Consider the following 19,001-nt stretch of genomic DNA (forward strand, 5'->3'; position numbering starts at 1 on the left):
CCATGGCAACTGGGAAGGATTCTACTGTGCCCATGGCAACTGGGAAGGATTCTACTGTGCCCATGGCAACTGGGGGATTCTACTGTTCCCATGGCAACTGGGAGGGATTCTACTGTTCCCATGGCAACTTGGAGGGATTCTACTGTTCCCATGGCAACTGGGAGGCTTCTACTGTGCCCATGGCAACTGGGAAGGATTCTACTGTGCCCATGGCAACTGGGGGATTCTACTGTTCCCATGGCAACTGGGAGGGATTCTACTGTTCCCATGGCAACTTGGAGGGATTCTACTGTTCCCATGGCAACTGGGAGGCTTCTACTGTTCCCATGGCAACTGGGAGGGATTCTACTGTTCCCATGACAACTAGGAGGCTTTTACTGTTCCCATGGCAACTGGGAGGGATTCTACTGTTCCCATGGCAACTGGGAGGGATTCTACTGTTCCCTTGGCAACTGGAAGGGATTCTACTGTTCCCATGACAACTAGGAGGCTTTTACTGTTCCCATGGCAACTGGGCGGGGTTCTACTATTCCCTTGGCAACTGGGAAGCTTCTACTGCTCTCATGGTAACTACCAATGAAGGTCAACACTTCAAAGCTAAAAGAAACTTGCTGAAAAAAATTATAAGGTGTATAGCACCAATGACAAGTAAGATTAGTTGCAATGCACAGAAAAGGGATAATATGGTATCATATCTTTAAAAGAGAATCATCTCAGAGGTGACTACCGGTATGTTAGATTATCCACGACTGCTGTCATCATGCATCATGTTTACTTGTTTACCAGTAAAATATTTGCCGTTTGTATTAGTGAGGACTTGTTTATATGTTTCTGCACACCTGAAAAGCTCACCTGTGTTTGGACAGGTCTGTATTTAGACAGGATGTTTTGGGATTTGCTCTTCATTTCCCAACCAGAATGTGGAGGACCAGGCTAAACTATAATGTCACACTTTTAACCTTCTACCCACTGCTTAACTCCATAACAATAGAAATTTGAAGCCAAATGGCTACCTTAGCAGGCTGAAGGTTAATGCTGCTATGCTTTTGGATATTGCAATGAAAATTACTAAAGAAAGGTTGCTATCTATGCTAGCTACATCTTCTAGAAGATTCAGTTAAAGATGTATAATACCGGCACCCCCAAATAGTTCTTCAAGGAGTATTTCTTGTATAGTATCCCATATCTTCCCAGGGTCTTCGGTAACAGAGACAGGAAGTTTGATCTATTCTTTTGCAGCCTGTATTGTGTGAACTGAGTTACCATGATAGTCTACAATAAAAGATTGATTAATTATTGTCCATGGGTGGGTCCAGAAAAAAACGTGTGCGGTCTGTGACAAAAGTGTTTGTGCCCTACCAACAGCATAGGCCTTAGATACTATGTATTCTGTCTTCTGTCAAACAGAATTTTCTATACAGCACCTGTATCAAGTGTCAGCAAAGATCTGACTCTGTCATCGGTAGATTTTCCGGCCACTGCCCAAGAATATGATGTACAAAACCGGTCCAAGTCGCTATCAAATAAATCTGCATTTCCCTTATCTAGTGCTGGCTTGACTGTGTGGGTTGCTTTCCTTGTGTTGATATTAGATTTCTTGACCTCTAACAGGTGAAGAATTTAGGTCACCTTGTTAAGGGGTGATGACTTACATTGTAAGGCTATTAAGGGGCTAAAAGAAAGAACTAAAACAGCAACTGTTAGGCCAGAATTTTATTAGAATCTTAGGAATACCTCATAGAAAGGCAAAGAACCTCCTTGCTGGTATCAAGGACATTATGAAGATGTCTTTGCTGGTGTCTATGTAGGCTGGTATCTGTTTAGCAAAGAGTATGAAAGGACTCAGCATCTATATTATAGGTTTGAATACCAGGCTAGTATGAATGAAGACTTTGCATACTGGCCAAATACTGGTACAATGCACTACATGTATACTATTTCAAGAGTTGACTGCATTATTAAGTAATGGATGTATAACTACACTGTACCAAATTCTGCCATCAGACTCTAGTTAGCCTCTTTGTGTTTTTCTCAATAAAAATGACAACCAAAACTTGGACCTGGTTCTGCCTAAGTCTGATAAGTCCTGCTTCCGTTTCGCGTGAGACAGTTTACAAATTAGCGGCTGCAGAAATAGAACTGTTTGCATGTAAGACCGAGAGCAGGTTTAGGAAGTCTTTTTATGGCATCCCTGATGTAAAATAAACTTTCCAGTAAAAACTGAGCATTGACTGTTATAAATTTGTGACATACAAGCAATATTTTAAAGAATTTCCAAAAAAATATCAAAGAAATCAAGCAAAAAAATACAAAAACTAGTTTACGCTTAGCTACTTGCTCTAACAAAAGCATTGTTTTAGGCCCTTTTTGTAAATTTTAGGAGGTATGGCTTCACCAATGGTGGTCTAGGTGGTGTGTCAGCCATTGGAGAAACAACATCACCTAAAACCAGTACAAAAAGCTACAAAACAACACATCTGCTTGGTCAGATCAGGAGTATATGATGTTTATTGAAGACCTGAAGAGGCTCAGTGGAGCATGGAGACACTAAAACCTCAGGAAGCCGGCAATTTTCCATGTCATTTGTTTACAAGAAAAGGGCTGTTAGGACACAATAGCCTTCCTCTAATCCTATCAATTTATGCAAAGCTGTGAATGGTCCCCTGCTATTAGCCAACTGGCTGGCAATTGGGTGCTAATTAGTGCTAATTAACCAATTGACATGTAAGATAAACAGCAAGAAGCAATTGTTGATAAGAAAGGACAACAGGAGAAACAAGTTTATCTCAACAGTCAACAGTGGGCTGTGTACCAATTTTGGAAGGGAGGGGGGCTTTGTCATGGATACAACTTTGCAAAGGGGGAAGCATTTATGCTGCAAATCCACGGATCTACATTTTAGATCCAGGATTTATAGAAGAGCTTGTTAAATCCATACCATTACTTTGCTAATTTCAACAGTCAGACTTTTAGCTGTACATTTTTACCTAGATAAAATGACTTGCCATGGATGCAGGTCATTGAGGAATAAATTACCTTGGACTGATTTTTAAAAGGCAAAAGCACCAAATCTACAGTACAAGCAGAAGTTTGGCTTGTTTTTGGATCTTTTAGGTAGTTTTAAGCATTTTGTTGGGCTCTCTATTTTGCAGCTTTTAGTTGGGTATACAAGCCTAACCAAAGGAAAAGCTGACAACAAAATGCAAAAAAAATGTCCAAAACAAGCCAAAACTTCTGATTAGAGAGTACCAAAAGCTGAGTAGAATCCGTGGTCTGGTAAAAATTTTACCAGGTTGGTAAATGATTGAATATTAAAGTTCTTTTATTCACAAAGGTACCATTTGCTTTTACATGAGCCTTCATGATTGAGATAATTAAATCAAGAATCCTTGGTGTTGCGGGCTCAGTATACTGTCCAAGCAGAGGTTTGGGTTTTTTTTTATTGGGGTTTCTTTTTTGCACTGGAATATTTTTTACCCAACCCAACAAAAAAAAAATTCCAATGCAAAAAAGAAACCCAGATAAAAAAGCCTAAAAACACGCCAAAAATAACCCAAACCTCTGCTTGGAGAGCAGGCTCAGTAGTAGATGGCGGCTGTACAAAACTGTTTCCCCCAGAATTCCTCTTGGCCTGTTTCCCTTTTGCGACCCTTTCAACTTCCCGTAGAAGCCATACCTGCAGGGCCTCCATTGTGCCTGATTTAGGCACAACATAAAGAGTTGTTTACTGATGGAAATTCTTCCATGTGGGCACAGACACCAGCAATATAGTACTACAGAAACCACCCTGAGAAAGATAAACATTTTAGGGCAATGTCTGATTTGATGTTTTTTATAGTTCATTGCCTTTTTTGTTTTCAAATGGCATCAGTTTCATTGAGAGTTGGATCTGATTTGCAGTTGATTTGCAAATTAATTTTCATTTTTTTAATGATTTCATTGCGAATCAAGCAAAAGGTCAATGGAAAAACAAATCAGAAAAATTTTATAAAATGGCAAATCAGCAATATTTTAAGAGATTGGAATGGCAAACATCTTGCATTTGCTGAGAAATGATATTTCTTAATTTGGTTTTATCATGATATTATTTTAATGTAACTGCAAGCAACAAATAACAGTTGCATGGTGACGTATCACAAGAAACTGTTTTCAGGACGCCCAGACTCAGGGAACCCCTGCTTATCTGGACCAATCAGAAGGCGGCATTGCCTGTAAGATGACACCACCACTTTCTGAGAGTTCCCGGTCAGTTTAGGCCCATCCTGCAGCGTAGTGGCACGACAGACAACGGTGTTTCTCTCGGTTTTACCCCCAGAATACACGCTTTGTTTGTCATTTTAAGGACTCTGAACTGCGTGAGATCTACCTAAGTGTGGACAGGGCCCTGGGACGACGGTTGCGCGGCAGGCAGCGGAAGAATCGCCGAGGACAAGGTTGCAGAGCTCCGGTGGATTTTAGCCTGTTTTGTTCCCATGTTTTGGGCCGACCGCGATCTTCCCATTGATTGAAACATTCCAGTCTTACAGCCTTTCTTCTGGAGTTTGAGATTTCTTGAGGGATTTTTCGGGAGCCAGAATATTTTTGCGGTGGCAATCTAGAGGAAATCGGAGGATATTTGCAGCAGAGTGAGCTCAGGAAGGTTCGCGTGCAGAACGAGCAACTGGCAGACGAGAAAGGATTTCTTCAATTTCCTTTACTGTTGAGATAGTGTCACGCCGTCTGCACTCTTAAGGCTTTCCTTATACCCTCCGGAATTTCAGCTGGAATTCTCTCCAAAACCTGGACATGGGACACTGGAATACCACCAACATTCCCAACAGTTAAAAATGCCACTTTAAGGTTTTTTTTACCACTTTTGAGACGTCGCGATTTCAGTACTTTAGAAACAATGTTGCGGAAAAGTTGCTTCTTGTGGACTTCTTGTTCGGATTTTTTACGGACTTTTGCAGTTTTGTGTTTCTTATTGACACTTGTGCTGTGCCAGAAGAACACCAACAACAGCGTACTAGGTGAGTTATCATGTTCCTCATTGCTCTGAAGGAGTGTTTTTACAGAAGATATAATGTTTCAGTCGCAAACCACCGACTTTGTTTATTTTACCCACTTAAGTTTACATTGGGGGCGGTCCGTTTGATGTTTTGGAGAGGGGGTAAAGTGTCCCCAATAGCCCCCCCTCCTTAAGTTTAGAAACTGTGAAAATCATTGAAAATTAGTAGTTACATACTTATAAGTAAATTTTAGCTAAATTTTTAAGTGCTTAGTACAATAGGCTTTACAGAGTAACTGTAATATCAAATACAGATAGAGCAATTTTAACCATATTTGAAATTTTAACATCAAAGTAAACCCAGGGGAATAAAAATAACTCCATTTCCTATGGCACCGTAATAGGAAACCAACAAGGCAATTAAGAAAAGCTGTCCCCATAAATTTGACCTGTCCTTTGGGGTGGAAACAGGCATGTGTACCACTTGTCCAGAGACAAGAGATAAGAAAGATCAACAAGAGACAGGAGACTGATGTTTGGAACCACAACTCTGTCTGTGTGTCTTTGTGGGGGTGTGTTTGGACACACAGGCCCACTGGACGGCTGCCATTGTCTCTATATCAGGGTACCTGGTATTGGACACAGGTTAGAAAAAATATGTAGGGATTCTTAAGGTAAAACTTTAAACTTTTGGGAGATCCCTTTATATATTTCATGGGAGAGACTACAGGGTTGGACAAGTTTTTAAAAATCCTTTCTACTTGCCCATTGCATGCTTTATTTATCAAAGTTAGCGATTTGCAATGGATTGAAAAAAAAAGAGCATACTCTTTGGGTAAACTTTGCATCCCAAAAAATTTACTTGCCCAATCAGGCAAGTCCAGGAGGAGGGCCTGCAAGGGGGGTCCCGACAACGCTGTACGCTGAATTCGGAAACCCTCGATTACGCTTTACGATAAATTCCAAGTGGCTACAACGCATTTCGTAGGATTAAAACAGCGAATACGCTCTACGCAAAATGCGAAGAGCGGTCTGTCTACGCTCTATGTAGAATTAAAACGGCCGATTACGCTCTACGGAAAAGGGCTTGCGGGCCCCCCAGGATGATACACACTTGCCCGAACAGTGCTTTTACATATACTTGTCCTGGGCAAGTGGTCAGATGGACTTGTCCGACCTGAATTGGTGATTCTATGGTAGAAATCTCAATCAGAATTGCAGTCAAGAGAAACTCTGGTAGCTACCAGTAGAATTATTTTGATTCTACCAGATTTGAGTCTCTACCCTAACATACAGTGTACATATACATGTATGTATGCAGTAGAGCTACTTGAGCTTGGAGGAAGGCTGGTTTCCCAACAGGTATATCTGATATGTAGAACCCTATCGTCCTTGAGGGCAATATTGATTGTGGTTATAGTTTTTCCTGTCATGAGGGGACTGGTCAGGTCAAATATGTGGTCAGAGGGTCGGCCACAAAGAACCCCATAAAAGTACTGCCTTCTCTATAAGGTTTCTACCCCGGCCTTATCTTAGATGGCAATTTATGATGGAATGTATCTCCAACTTTAAAATAAAGTGTGGCGTATAGCAGTAGGGTGTTACTGTTAGGCTCAGGACCAAGAGGTCGCAGGTAGGAATCCTACCCATGTCACCGATCTTGTGCCCTTGGGAAAGGCACTTTACTAACTTTCCTCGCTTGACTCAGGTGGAAATGAGAACCTAGCTTCAGTTAGGGACGTTCCTCAGATAGGACGTTAAATGGAGGTCCCGTGTTTGGGAAGAGCCACACCCCACGCATGTTAAAGAGCCCACCGCACTTACTGAAAAAAGTAGGGGTCCTTCCGATGTGAGTGGTTTAAACCTTACTGTTCGGGGTTACGCAGCTTGTACTTACATGTACAAAACTGGTGTGTTACACCTAATAATATAGTAATATGCCAGTTTATCAGTTAGTCCAAACAAACTAGTCAATTGAAGAACAAGGGAAAAATGAGAACATATTGATCTTTGACTCTATCTTTTGTACAAGTCGTGTTTTTTTTTCTTTTTAGAGCTTTCCCAAGGTCATTATCTGATATGCAAATTTTCAAACCCTTCAAATCACAAGTATGTCATATATCATTTTTTGTTAGTAGGTGCCAAGTTGTTATCTTTGGGTCAAAAGTTCAGGTGGAATGATGACCCTTTGGTGGTGTGCCAAGGACATGGGAGGTCTGGCCTCAAGGAGAGGGGGTAAGGGCCAGTCCATTGTCTGAAGAGGGGTGTCTATGATAAACAAAAAAAAACAAACACAGGTCCAAAGTCATGTAAAAGAAAGGGACAGAATTGAAAAAAATTGCCTATGGAGTGGGCATGGATTGAGCTAGTGAGCAAAATGATATGAAAAACCTTTTTTTTAATTTTTGAGACACCTTATGATATGTAAGAAGATTTTTTTTCAATTTGAGCCCTGAAATTTAATTTTCCTTTTTGGCTTCCTCCATTTTTTAGTACTTAATATTTGCTATCCTGGTATCCATGTTATTCTTTGAGCATCAAAGACTGTACTGCAACAAAATTTATGCATGTACGGGTACATATTAGTACGGGTACATAACTTATGTACCGGCACAACTGTCTGCTTACTGTTTGACGTACAACTCAGAGGCCCACATTTTTTCTTTCATGGTGCCAGCGGCAGACTCGATGACATACATAAGTTTGTTGGGTAAACCTTCCCTGTCCCTCTGTGTCTCCAATCTCCGCACATCTCCAGTGAAAGAACCCTGCTTACCCCACAACACTGATGTCCAAAATAAACATCTATTTGGGGGCCTGCATGGGGGGTCCAGACAACACACTACGTTAAACTTGGAGAGTTGGCTACATATTACACTGAATTCAGGAAACCTCTCGATTACACTTTACGATAAATTCCTAGTGGCTACAACCTATTACGTAGAATTAAAACAGAAAATACGCTCTACGCAAAACACAAATTACATTCTATGTTGAATTAGAGCTGGCGTCTACACTCTTCGTAGAATTAAAACAGCCGCTTACACTCTACGGAAAAGGGCATGCGGGTCCCCAAAGAGTCCTTTTTATCCCATAACACTGATGACCAAAATAAACATCTATTTGGGTGAACTGTCCTGAACAATGAGGAGAAGGGAAGCATGAAATGACCACTGCCCTGGAAATGGCTGGTGTATAGTTACATGACAGCAGGGTCTTCCTAGACCTCACACAGGGAAAAACCCAACCCCTTCCTATCCAGGACAGACAAGTGGAATAAATGAATGGCTTGCTGTGAAGGGCATGGGGCAGTATGGATGGCAGTGTGTGTTTGTGCATGTAATAATGGACAAGAGATCATTTTAAAGAGAGAAAAGAAAACCCCATGCATTGTTAGGAGCAGAGAAAGGGGGGGGGGAAGCATTATTTTTTTGGTCCATCCCAAGTTTTCCTTAGCTTGGGTACCATCCGATTTGTAATGACAACCCACAAAAAATGTATATTGATTTTTTCAGGGTAATGCTGTTACAAATCGGATGGCACCCAGGCTAAGTTTTCCTTAGTAGTAAAACTTTATTACAGAACAGTTGTAGCAGGTACAATGTACATGTATGGCAAGTTCTTGAGAAGTATTGTACTGATCAGAATACCAAACTCTTCAAAAGTTCAGACCCCCCCAAAAAAAGTCCAAGCTCTTTGGGGGACAACAATCATTGGCCTGAATTTATCTCCAACATATGGTGTAACTTCTATTCTGAACCACTTTGAATCAGGCAACCTTGAAGGCACAAAGAGGTATTTATATCCTCAATTCTTCAGTTTAGTGGGAAAATCAGGTGTGTTTTGTCCATAGCTCAACCAAGGTCACATAAATTCCTACCTAGCGTGCAATATCGTGTGAAACAACGCGTTTCAAGGTTTCGCTTACAACATTTTTATTTTTATAGCAAAACTCAACCTGGCTTCAAATACCAATGTATTCCTGACGGCTTCAAGTATTAGTTTACATTTTCCATCTTTTTTACCCAAACAATTTTCTTAGTTTATCATAGTTTATCAAACAGCTGTCCAGGCAAAAGCACTGCGGTATATCCTCTGTTGACAGTAATCGTGATTTTGCCTTTCTTTGTTTTGCTTCAAGTCTTAAGCTCAATTGGTAGAGTGCTCGCTTTGTAACCGCCGCTAACCGGGAGGTCGTGAGTTCAAACCCCGACCGGGTCATACCAAAGACTTTAAAAATGGTACACACTTCTTTTTCTTCTTAGCACTCAGCACATATGAGAAAGAGTGTGGGAAGGTCAAACACACAGCACTACCAGCGGACTAGCCCCCTGCTGTAGTGCATTGCACAACTGTGTGTTGCCCAAGGGCTACAGAAATGGATATGGGCACCACCCCTATGCTCTGCAATAGAGTGGAACGGGACCTTTACAGTTTGTCTCTATACTAGGATCATTGTGCTCTACTCTGTCTTCACCCTTTGCTTGGAAAATGCATCAAAACAAGCACTTCCCATTCATGTAGCTCTTCTGTGTACAGCGAGCCATGCCTTTCTGTTCAAGTTCAAACAAATAGTGCAGTGTCAAGCTTGTAGTGTAAACGCTTTGGGGTGTAATGCTGCTGTTTAATGTCTGTGCACAGTCCGCCGCTCACTACTAGGACCTGACTGGCTCTCATCGTTTGTAAACTCCTGAAAAGCAACAGGGTTCCTATTTAAAACTACCTCAGGTTCAAGGACAGGAGGAGGGCTGGTTACCTTAGCCTGGTTGCCAAACCTATTTCCTACATCCTGTCCACAAATTGGATGTACATACACATGTACTTGGGGGCTAAAATACAGTTAAAAAGTAACTGTAGGTTTGGTAACCAGGCTATTGTTACCTTGGTCAAGCAGGGCTCAAAACATTGTACTATTTTTCTGCATACCTGCACTTGGGTCAACCAGGTAAGATTGAAAATTACTTGCACCAGACAAGTTTTGACTGCAACACAGAATTTTAGGAAGTATGGATCATAATATGTTCAGAAACTATTGCCATTACTTGTTTTACACTTCGTTCAGGCTTCTTCATTCAAAATATAGGTGGATTCAGCCAATACACAAATAAAAATCCATAACACCTACAATATAAACCCAGTATGTGGCCCAGTGCAGGTTAGGCACAGGTAGACATAAAAGAAATACCCAAACAGCTCCAATTTTACCTGCACTAACCTGCATATGCAGGTGGTATTTCGGGCCATGTCAACTTTTTTTCATAGTAGGGTGGTCCTGGTAAAATAAAACTGAACATGGCATCTTTCCTTTTGCTACAAATTGAAGAATAATTCATCTAATAACAGTAATAGAATCACTTGAACTTTCTGACTTCTCACAGACTTTTCAGACAGCATAGCAGGGGGGTTCTTGCAGACTGGGCTGCCTGCCAAGACATTGTACAGTGAGAACCTACTGGGAGTTGGTCCTTTTGAAGGCCAAGTGTAGGGATAAAGGCCAACACCAACACTCCTACTTATTCCCTTGGTACCATGTGGTAACTTTAGAGTGTAGGAGTGCTGCATATCCTACCTGGTATCCAACCGCAGACAAGAATTCAAGATCACTACGAAACAGTTGCCCTCTTCTCACAATAATATCTGAAAACTATGTGGAAAGTATTCTGAATAAGGTAAACATTGTGATATTGACACATACTGCTTCACATTAGCACATGTGTATCAGCATTTCATACTTTAGGCATTTAAAACAGCAGAAACAAGCCTCAAGATGAGTTCTTTATTTTCTGGGTGGCACCCAAAAAAATCAGCCCAGGGCCCTACCAGTAAGCATTTTCTATTCAGAATTTTTGCTCCATGACATTCAATATACATGGGACAGTGTGGTTTCAACTCACTATGTAGATAAATAACTAGAATGTTGGCTTTGACAAATTGGGTTTCCAAGGCCAAAAAACTGCATTGCCTGCCTTTAAAAGTAATGTGGAAAGTTGCCAGTGAAAAATCTGGCCCCAAAAAAGCAGCACCAGTTATTGGGCCACATGGAGGGAGAGATTTTTAGAATGTGTAGAAAACTCAGACTTTTAGAAAGCTCAAACATTTCAACATTTGTTTGACAGTGAAAGACAGCGTCTTATTTACAAGGAACTGGCACTTATTTACAAAGAAAAGACAACAGCGTGACCTGTAAGTTCCTCTCGGTGACCCCAAGTTTGCGGATCAGACCCTGTGTTTACTGCCTGCCAACTGTGAATCTTTGGGTCAGTTTGCTAGTGGTGAAGAGAGTGATACATCATGTTGAGATTCATGGTCACTGACTTGCCCTCGAGGCTATACTTATTAGCACAACATTATCTGAAAACAAAGCACTCTAGATATTCTATTTTAAGAGCAACAGGATTTTTTAATAAGCATGTCATTGAACTTAAACTTAGCCATATTCTGGCCAGACACCAAATGAGTTTTCCATTCATCTTTGATCTAGAAATGCACTTCAGATTTACCAGCCCGAAGAAGATATTTTAGTTATCCCAACTCAAGCTATTTCTAAGAAAATCTGTCTTGTGTCCTTACAAATTTAAGTTTCCTAGTACAATATATAATGTTTAATCCTTAGAACAAGAAGTATAAGTTGATTCATCTATTGCCTTGTACGTAGGTCATTTCTGTTGTACCCACATATTTGTCTATAAAAGTTGCTGTACTTTTGTTGTGTCAATAAAGTTCTTAAGATGTTATAATTTTTTTATTGGGAAGGGAAATGATAGACAAGCCCAGAGTGTTTAACCTTATTGTATCCTTCTTTCCAGTTCTTGACCTCCTGAAGACCCTGGATGTGAACTCTGGCATGGTGGGGATCTCCACCACATCTGGCAGCCGACCAGGCCAGCCAGGCTGGCGTTTCCACTCCACGGTCAAGGAACTCTCTCTACCGGCCTCCGAGGTCACCAGGCTCGCCTCCAAACCCTGCCAGGCTCTTGGCTTCATCTTCATGGCCAGGCAGTCCAAAAACTCTGACGGCGTTCTCCTCTCCATCTACTCGCCGTCTCTCGACAAGGACGGCGAAGACGGGGGAACGTTCTTCGAGATCGGCTCGGACTTGACCCGGAATCATCTCAGGCTGACCTACAGAACGTTGGGCACGCTGACCGTCATCCACGAGATTTTCAGGCCGTCGCCATTCCGCGATACGAGCAAGTGGACGCAGCTGGCGGTACACGTGGGGGTGGATGCGGTCCGGGTGTACGTGGACTGTCAGGACGTGATCGAGAGGCCGCTCATCCCCAGCTGCCGCGTCAAGATGCCGCAGGACAGCACCGTGTTCTTCTCACAGAACTTCGAGCGCGAGAAATTCACCGTAAGTACCGTATCAGGGTGCTACCCTTTAGGAGGGCCTGCATGCCCTTTTTCGTAAGTCGCGATCAGGCCTTTCTAACCTTCATAATCCGTACTAGGCAGCCACCCCAAATAGTCATAATTCATAATCAGTACATTAGCCATAATGTGTAATTTAAAATCGGATTGAAAAATTTTGTATAATTCGTCAATACCGTCATTCCCTCATTTGGGACGGGTGGGTAGGGTTAGACTTAAATTGATTTTCTTTCAACCAAAGACTGTGGAAACTTGAAGTGTCATGCAATCAAGGAGATTGTACTGGGATGCCAAATATTTCCTGGTCAATTTTATCAGATTTTTACTCAGTGATTTAACATTGCCATCATTACTCAAATTTTACTCACTGATTAAATGCCATCAAAAACCTCTGAATTTGATTGACAGCAGTATTTTCCAGTTTTTCAATTTTGCTTTTGTTATCCAGGTCAGCCAATAGAATGTAGATGCATTTATAGTAGGCATTAGTAGCAGCTTGTTACTTTTCACCTGACAACTTGTCACATCTAAGCCTTGTATATGTAAGGATAAGCTTTGTTTGAAACTCTATGTTTGAAATTGTCTAGTACACAAACCTTTTCTTGCCACTAACTAGGCTTTTTGGACAAACGCCAGACTGGCTGGCAAAGTCTTCCATCTTAATTTGTCAGCGTGCAACAGTCCAGTCTGGGTTCTTCAGGACTAGACTGATAAGACTTGGTGTAATCTTAGTTTGACACAAAACAGTCTTCTCAGCTCCCACAGGATGAAGGGTGTTCTATAAGTCACCTTATCTAAAGAAGCCAAGGTTTGAAGTACGTTTCTTGGCAATCAGGATAAAAATGTTGTCATGCAGCCTTTCCTCAAGTTCAAATTCAAATTTTAATGTTTGAATGTAAGGTCATCTGTGTTAGTAGAATCCATAGTTGTAGAGTTTAAACTTAGGCCACACCAATTTGATTTCTTGGTTGACGGATTTTTGAAGAAAAATAGTGGAGTGGGCGGGCGAAAAAAATAAAAAATAAAAAAAGGCCTAGGCTTCCTATTATGGGCCAAAATGGTACGATAGGAGCCATGAAGTCAACACACCAGGCTGGTTCAAAAATTAACCAATGAATTTTGAACTTTTAATGATACCACTGCATTGAAAGATGGAATGACTGTAACAAGTAGGAAGAAAAGGACTGTTTTCAACTGTTCAGGGCAAAATATGAGCATTTTGCACTTGATTCTGAATTTTTATTTTTATTTGCAAATCAGAAAAAAATGAAGCGGGCGAATCCGTTAACCAAGAAATTAAATTGGTGTAGCCTTACCGTTCCACAAAAAAAACATATCCTGTTTTATCATGTTAATACTTGTGGTTTGTTGCAGTTGTCTGAGAGTGATATTTATCCAATTGAATATCTAGGCAAAAATAAGCAATCCAAACTTGAAACCAAAATAATAAGATTCCAGTTTGCAATTTGAGACACGGACTGCTTTAAAGAAAGCCTGTTCCTATCAAATTATGAATTATGATTCTTTCCCCGGACTACAAAATTATGGAACTCTCTTCCAAACAGATGCTGAATTCCATCCGACTACAATCCACAAAGCTTCAAAACAAAGGTCCACCGCCATCTCCTGACATAACTACATTACACTCACTTAATTAAGTACCTCTAGCTCTATGCCTAGAGGTGGCCAAAAATAATTGGCCTTGCATTGAGCGACACCGTTAAAAAAAACAAAAACAAACTGTAACTGTTACATTGTTTGTCAATTGAGATTGAGAAGGATTTCAGTAATATAAAAGTCTTTTTAGTCAAGACTTCTTACTTTCTCCCCTCAACAGTTCAAGCAAAAGTGCCAAAGAACAGATGGATCATTTTTAGCCCAGTCCAGCAGACTGTTTCCTGTGTTATCTCTCAGCTGTGTGGTAAATCAAGGTTTAATTGGACACTTGTTCTTGTACATGAGTGGGCCCCTGCTGTCCTGGCCTCCACAGTTATGACACTTGATTGTTATCTGTTCCTTATGGTTTGACTGCCGCCATGCAATCAGTGCTACTAAAATACAGCACGGAGTCCACTGTAGTGGTTTGAAATCTCAAGATTCAGTAGTTGAATAGTTTTATGAGAGTTTTAAAACAGATAAAAAGTTTATGAGCAGCAAAAAAACATTGCAACTCTTAGCATGTCAAACGACTTACACATGCTTCTCTGTACAAAAAGGTTACGGTCACTGGTCATTTCAAAGTTGAAAAAATCATCTTCAAAATTTCGGGGTTATCCCGTTAATTTGGGATTGTAAGAATTATACCACACTGAGTGGCAAACTGGGTTATGGATGTACAAGGCTTAATTTTCACCTTGGCATCCTGTGGAAAATCTGCATGTGAACTGGACCTACTAAAACCCTTAATGCCCTCTCAGGTAACACATTAAAGTGAATACATTCAATCACTGTACATAAAGAATGCATGTGTGGTAAAGTGAACGATAGTTGTTCTTTGTCAACATTTGTTTACCTTGTAAACATTAGGTTTATGTTTGTGGCTTAAAAATTTTTCATCTTGGTACATGTAGGTATACTCTCTATGACCATGTCAATCACTCAACAAGCAAAGAAATATCGCCATGGTAACCTTTTTGTCTTCCTCATCACCAGGGTTACTGGCAGGAGGCAAAGATGGTCATCAACGGTTTCCAGGGGCGACCGTGGTACTGTTTCCAAGGTAACCAATAATAATCCCATCCTGTGTTTTATTACATTGGCTGCAGTCTTCAGGCCTAGGAAAAAAATGTTGTGTTCCCTCTTTCAGTCCTGAAAGGATTATGGTCAGTAGATTATATTTTATTAGATTTTTGCCTTCTGTAGTGATCCAACTTATAAAATACAGTTTAACAAAGTGTGCATTTATATTTTTAATGTCAATGTTAGAAAACCGATTGTACAATGTTTCATCACTCAGGAGTCAGATCATGGAGCTAGCAAACTGGTCAATCAGCTCAAAATATTTGTGCCTTGCTGGGGTCCACCCCAAAAAAAGTCTAGGGTCAGCAGTTTTTTCTAGGGTCAGTCGAGGAAACAGGAAGCACAACATTTTTTCCTAGTCCTCACTACCCACCCCACTGCCTTTTTGACCTGTCCCTTGGAAATGGTGAATATGGAGCATCTTTTAGATGGCATGGATAATTGTTTGGATATGCACATGTTAAAGATCTGTGCTTCTAGGCCTGATTTTATTTGCACATGATCCCAGGATACCCTAACCTGTCTAAACAGATATATTTCACATTGTAAAACTATCTAGTCCATCAAAATAAGTGAAATCATGAAATGAAATCTACCAAATTTTACCCAGAGTTAATTGAACTTATTGTGTTACAGGAATATCACTTGTGTATGATCAAATGTAAGTGAGTCAAGAAACAGTGGCTCTGTGATCATTAAGTTATGGCCACATAAAGTTGATTTTATGGTTGGCATCAGCACCCACATTGATTTATGACTGTTTTTGGAAAAAGTAAATCTGTCCTTTCTTCAGAACTCATAGATGATTTAACAAGGAGTAACAAGCCAAAGTGTGCTTTAATTTGAAGAACTGTAACTGTATCTGTTCCAACTAAATATACTGTAAAACAAGAAAGCGTGATACTATAACTGTTACAAGGAATCCCTGAAAAATTGTAAATATACCGAATTCCATAGAAAAATACAATATAAGATTAACCAAGTTCATTCTTGCTCTCTTTTATTTTTTATGGCTTTAACAAGATATCTAGGATGTCATCCATGTGACATTGTAGTAAACTCTGTGTGGCCTAACAGTAACTAAGGATCCAAATAAAATTTCCATAAAAAGTTTTAAACCCAAGTTAGTGTGGCCTAATTCCAGGTTTGACTGAAACCTCCATCTTGTAAAAATCTGCTTCCCCTCAAGCAGAACTAATCATGGGCACAACCTGGGACATGCAGGGAAACACTTTACACAGAATTAACTGTTTGTCTGTGCTTGGGCTGAAACCTAATCCGTACCAGTCCACATCCAGCACACCAGCTAGTCTGCAGTCTTCCTGCTGAAGCAAAACAGATGTTCCTCTTACACAGTTGTCAATGTCAGGGGGGAAGAGCCAAGTCTTTGTTCTTAGAGCTGGAGAAATGTGTACCTGGGGCCAGATTAGGTTAAGTAAATGGTTCATGGTGACTCTAGGTGGAATGAATTAGGCTTGTGGAGTGGAGGTAAACAAAATAATTACTGAAGACGTTAATTCAGGGTTGCTATGGCAGAGGTGTCAATGCCATGGAATAAGGCCTTTTCTCAGTTCTTAAAATATTGTGAGGTATATACATTGTAGGGGCCTGCATGTCCTTTTCCATAGAGCATTGTCGACCGTTTTAATTTCTATTAAGAGAGTAGACAGACCGCTCTAATATTCAACGTACTCTAGTGTAATTGGTGCATTTTGCGTAGAGCGACTATTTTGCCATTTTGATTCTACGTAATGCGTTGTAGCACCCAGGAATTTATCGTAACACGTAATGGGGAGGCTTCCTGAATTTAGCATAATACGTAGCCGGCGCTCAAAAAAGAGCATTGTCGGGACCCCCATGCAGGCCCTCGTAGTGTGCAGACTTTGAGGTGGCTTGCATTTTGTATCTCGGGTTTTTTAAGTTAACTAAGTAGCTTTCCAATTTAAACAGTTAATAACTAGTTAACTAGTTAATAAGTTAACTAACTAGTCAAATCACTAACTAGAAAACTACCTTTATCTACCAGCATAGTTAGTAAGGCCGACTTTAGACTGACGACAGTATACGATCGCACGACAATCGTTGTGGGCGACGGCTGACTTTAGACACATGACCAGGAAGTGTGACGGACACCCGCAGCGCAGGAGGGCACGCCGCGCGCCAATTCAAAATGGCGAGAGAACCCCTTTTTTCGGCATGCTGCAGAAGATTGCTTTTAATCTGCTTTTAACTCGTTGTTCTGTGGATGAGACTCCTAGTTTGTGCCCAGCAAAGAAGGGGTATGAGGCACATGTACCGAGCGGGGAAATATACTCCGGGTTTGAACCCGGCGTTCAGAGCTGCCGTTGGCCTGGCAATATTGGCCGGGAAATGTGGATCGGCAGATCGGTTCGTACCGGAGAAGTAGCGATTGGTGGCTGGGGATTGTACTAGACACGTATGACGATATAAAGTCTTTGGTTTGATGGCATTTAATAATACTGGCGATGTGCTTGGACATGAAATAACGCTTGCAGGCTTATTTGCATAAGGCCAATGACCTCCCACTTCCTTCGCCGGCGACGGTTCACTTTAGACGGTGGAAAATCCTCCTCGGACCCCCCGCTGAAGGATCGCACGATAGGGTCCGAGGTGGTAGTGACGACGATTCGAGGATTACCGTCGTGCGACTATTTTGATCGTCTTTAGACGGTTGTAAAATACCGTCGCCGGCAACATCTTGACGATAAACATTCGTACGACTATTTAACCGTCGTCAGTCTAAAGTGCCCCTTAGACTCACTGTATCTACATTTGTACGTCTGTCAGTTTTGTAAGTTTACAGGTTTAAAGACTTTGTGATGACCCTTGAATTTTCCTGGCAGATGTTAGAGTTTTTTCATGACTGATAATCTCAACAATGAAGGGTGCTGCTGACAGATGGATTTTTGCCTTTCCATACACTAGGATCTCTTTGAAAAATCATTCCAAGCCTTAAAGATCTGAGCCAAGTGAAGCATTAAATTAAAATTCTTCTGCTTCCTTCATGATCCTTTTACTGAGGGCCTGTATGGGGGGTCCTGACGACGCTCTACACTAAATTTTGAGAGCATATATTACGCTGAATTAACCCTCCCCATTATGTTTTACGATAGATTCAGTGTAGCTACAACACATTACGTAGAATCAAAACAGCGAATTACGCTCTACGTAAAATGCACCAATTACGACTCTACGTTAGATTAGAGCAGTACGTCTTTGCTCTATGTATAATTAAAACGCCCGATTATGCTCTACGAAAAAGGGCATGCTTCCCCCCAGTTATGTTTCAAGCTCTGAGCCAAGCATTTCTTCTACGTGCTTCCCTCTTGAACCCTTTACTTTGTGTGTCAGAGGAAAAGTTAATGTTTCCTTTGTCCTTCTGACACAAATACTTTAAGTCGTAGGCGGAAGGTTCTAGGAGCAGATCAAAGAGCAGAGTGGTAGTGAATGCATCCCCAGCAGGCAAGGTTTAATAGCAAAGCTGATGAACAAATTATGGAGTGTGCACTGCTGAGAACTGAAAGAAAACACATGGTGAAGTATGACCTTCTCGGTTGATTTACGGTCAATTATAGAATGATATTTTTGATAGTTTATCTGCTATGGACTTACAGAATGTGGCATCATTCATGTTTAAACTAATCATGTTTAGATGTTGACCTTGGCCTTGCTATTAGCACCATGAACTTTCTAGAATGGATATTTCATTGTTGATTATTCCTGCTATATTTTACGGGTTTCCTTATCTGTAAGAGTGCTTCTCAGGGTTTTTTTATGGTTCGGAGTCAATTATGGTGAAATATCGTTGCCATTAGAAGAGATAGGTCCTGACAGTATCTCGTTATTGCATGATGAGACTACACCAGAGTATTTAACCTCAAAC

The 19,001-nt window shown here is 40.9% G+C and overlaps 1 protein-coding gene across 1 annotated transcript in view; it reads left to right on the forward strand.

Moving 5' to 3' along the window:
• Nucleotides 1–4,222: 4,222 nt before the first annotated feature.
• LOC109467272 (kielin/chordin-like protein) overlaps nucleotides 4,223–19,001 on the forward strand; it is a 32,090-nt gene continuing 17,311 nt past the window's right edge. The window contains exons 1-3 of the mRNA XM_019765215.1: nucleotides 4,223–5,009; nucleotides 11,794–12,341; nucleotides 15,011–15,077. Coding sequence (XP_019620774.1) covers nucleotides 4,889–5,009; nucleotides 11,794–12,341; nucleotides 15,011–15,077 — 736 coding nt within the window. The 5' untranslated portion in view covers nucleotides 4,223–4,888. The remainder of the gene's footprint in view (nucleotides 5,010–11,793; nucleotides 12,342–15,010; nucleotides 15,078–19,001) is intronic.

This window comes from Branchiostoma belcheri, unplaced genomic scaffold, assembly GCF_001625305.1.
Source record: "Branchiostoma belcheri isolate BF01 breed outbred unplaced genomic scaffold, Haploidv18h27 scaffold18, whole genome shotgun sequence".
NCBI lineage: Eukaryota > Metazoa > Chordata > Leptocardii > Amphioxiformes > Branchiostomatidae > Branchiostoma > Branchiostoma belcheri.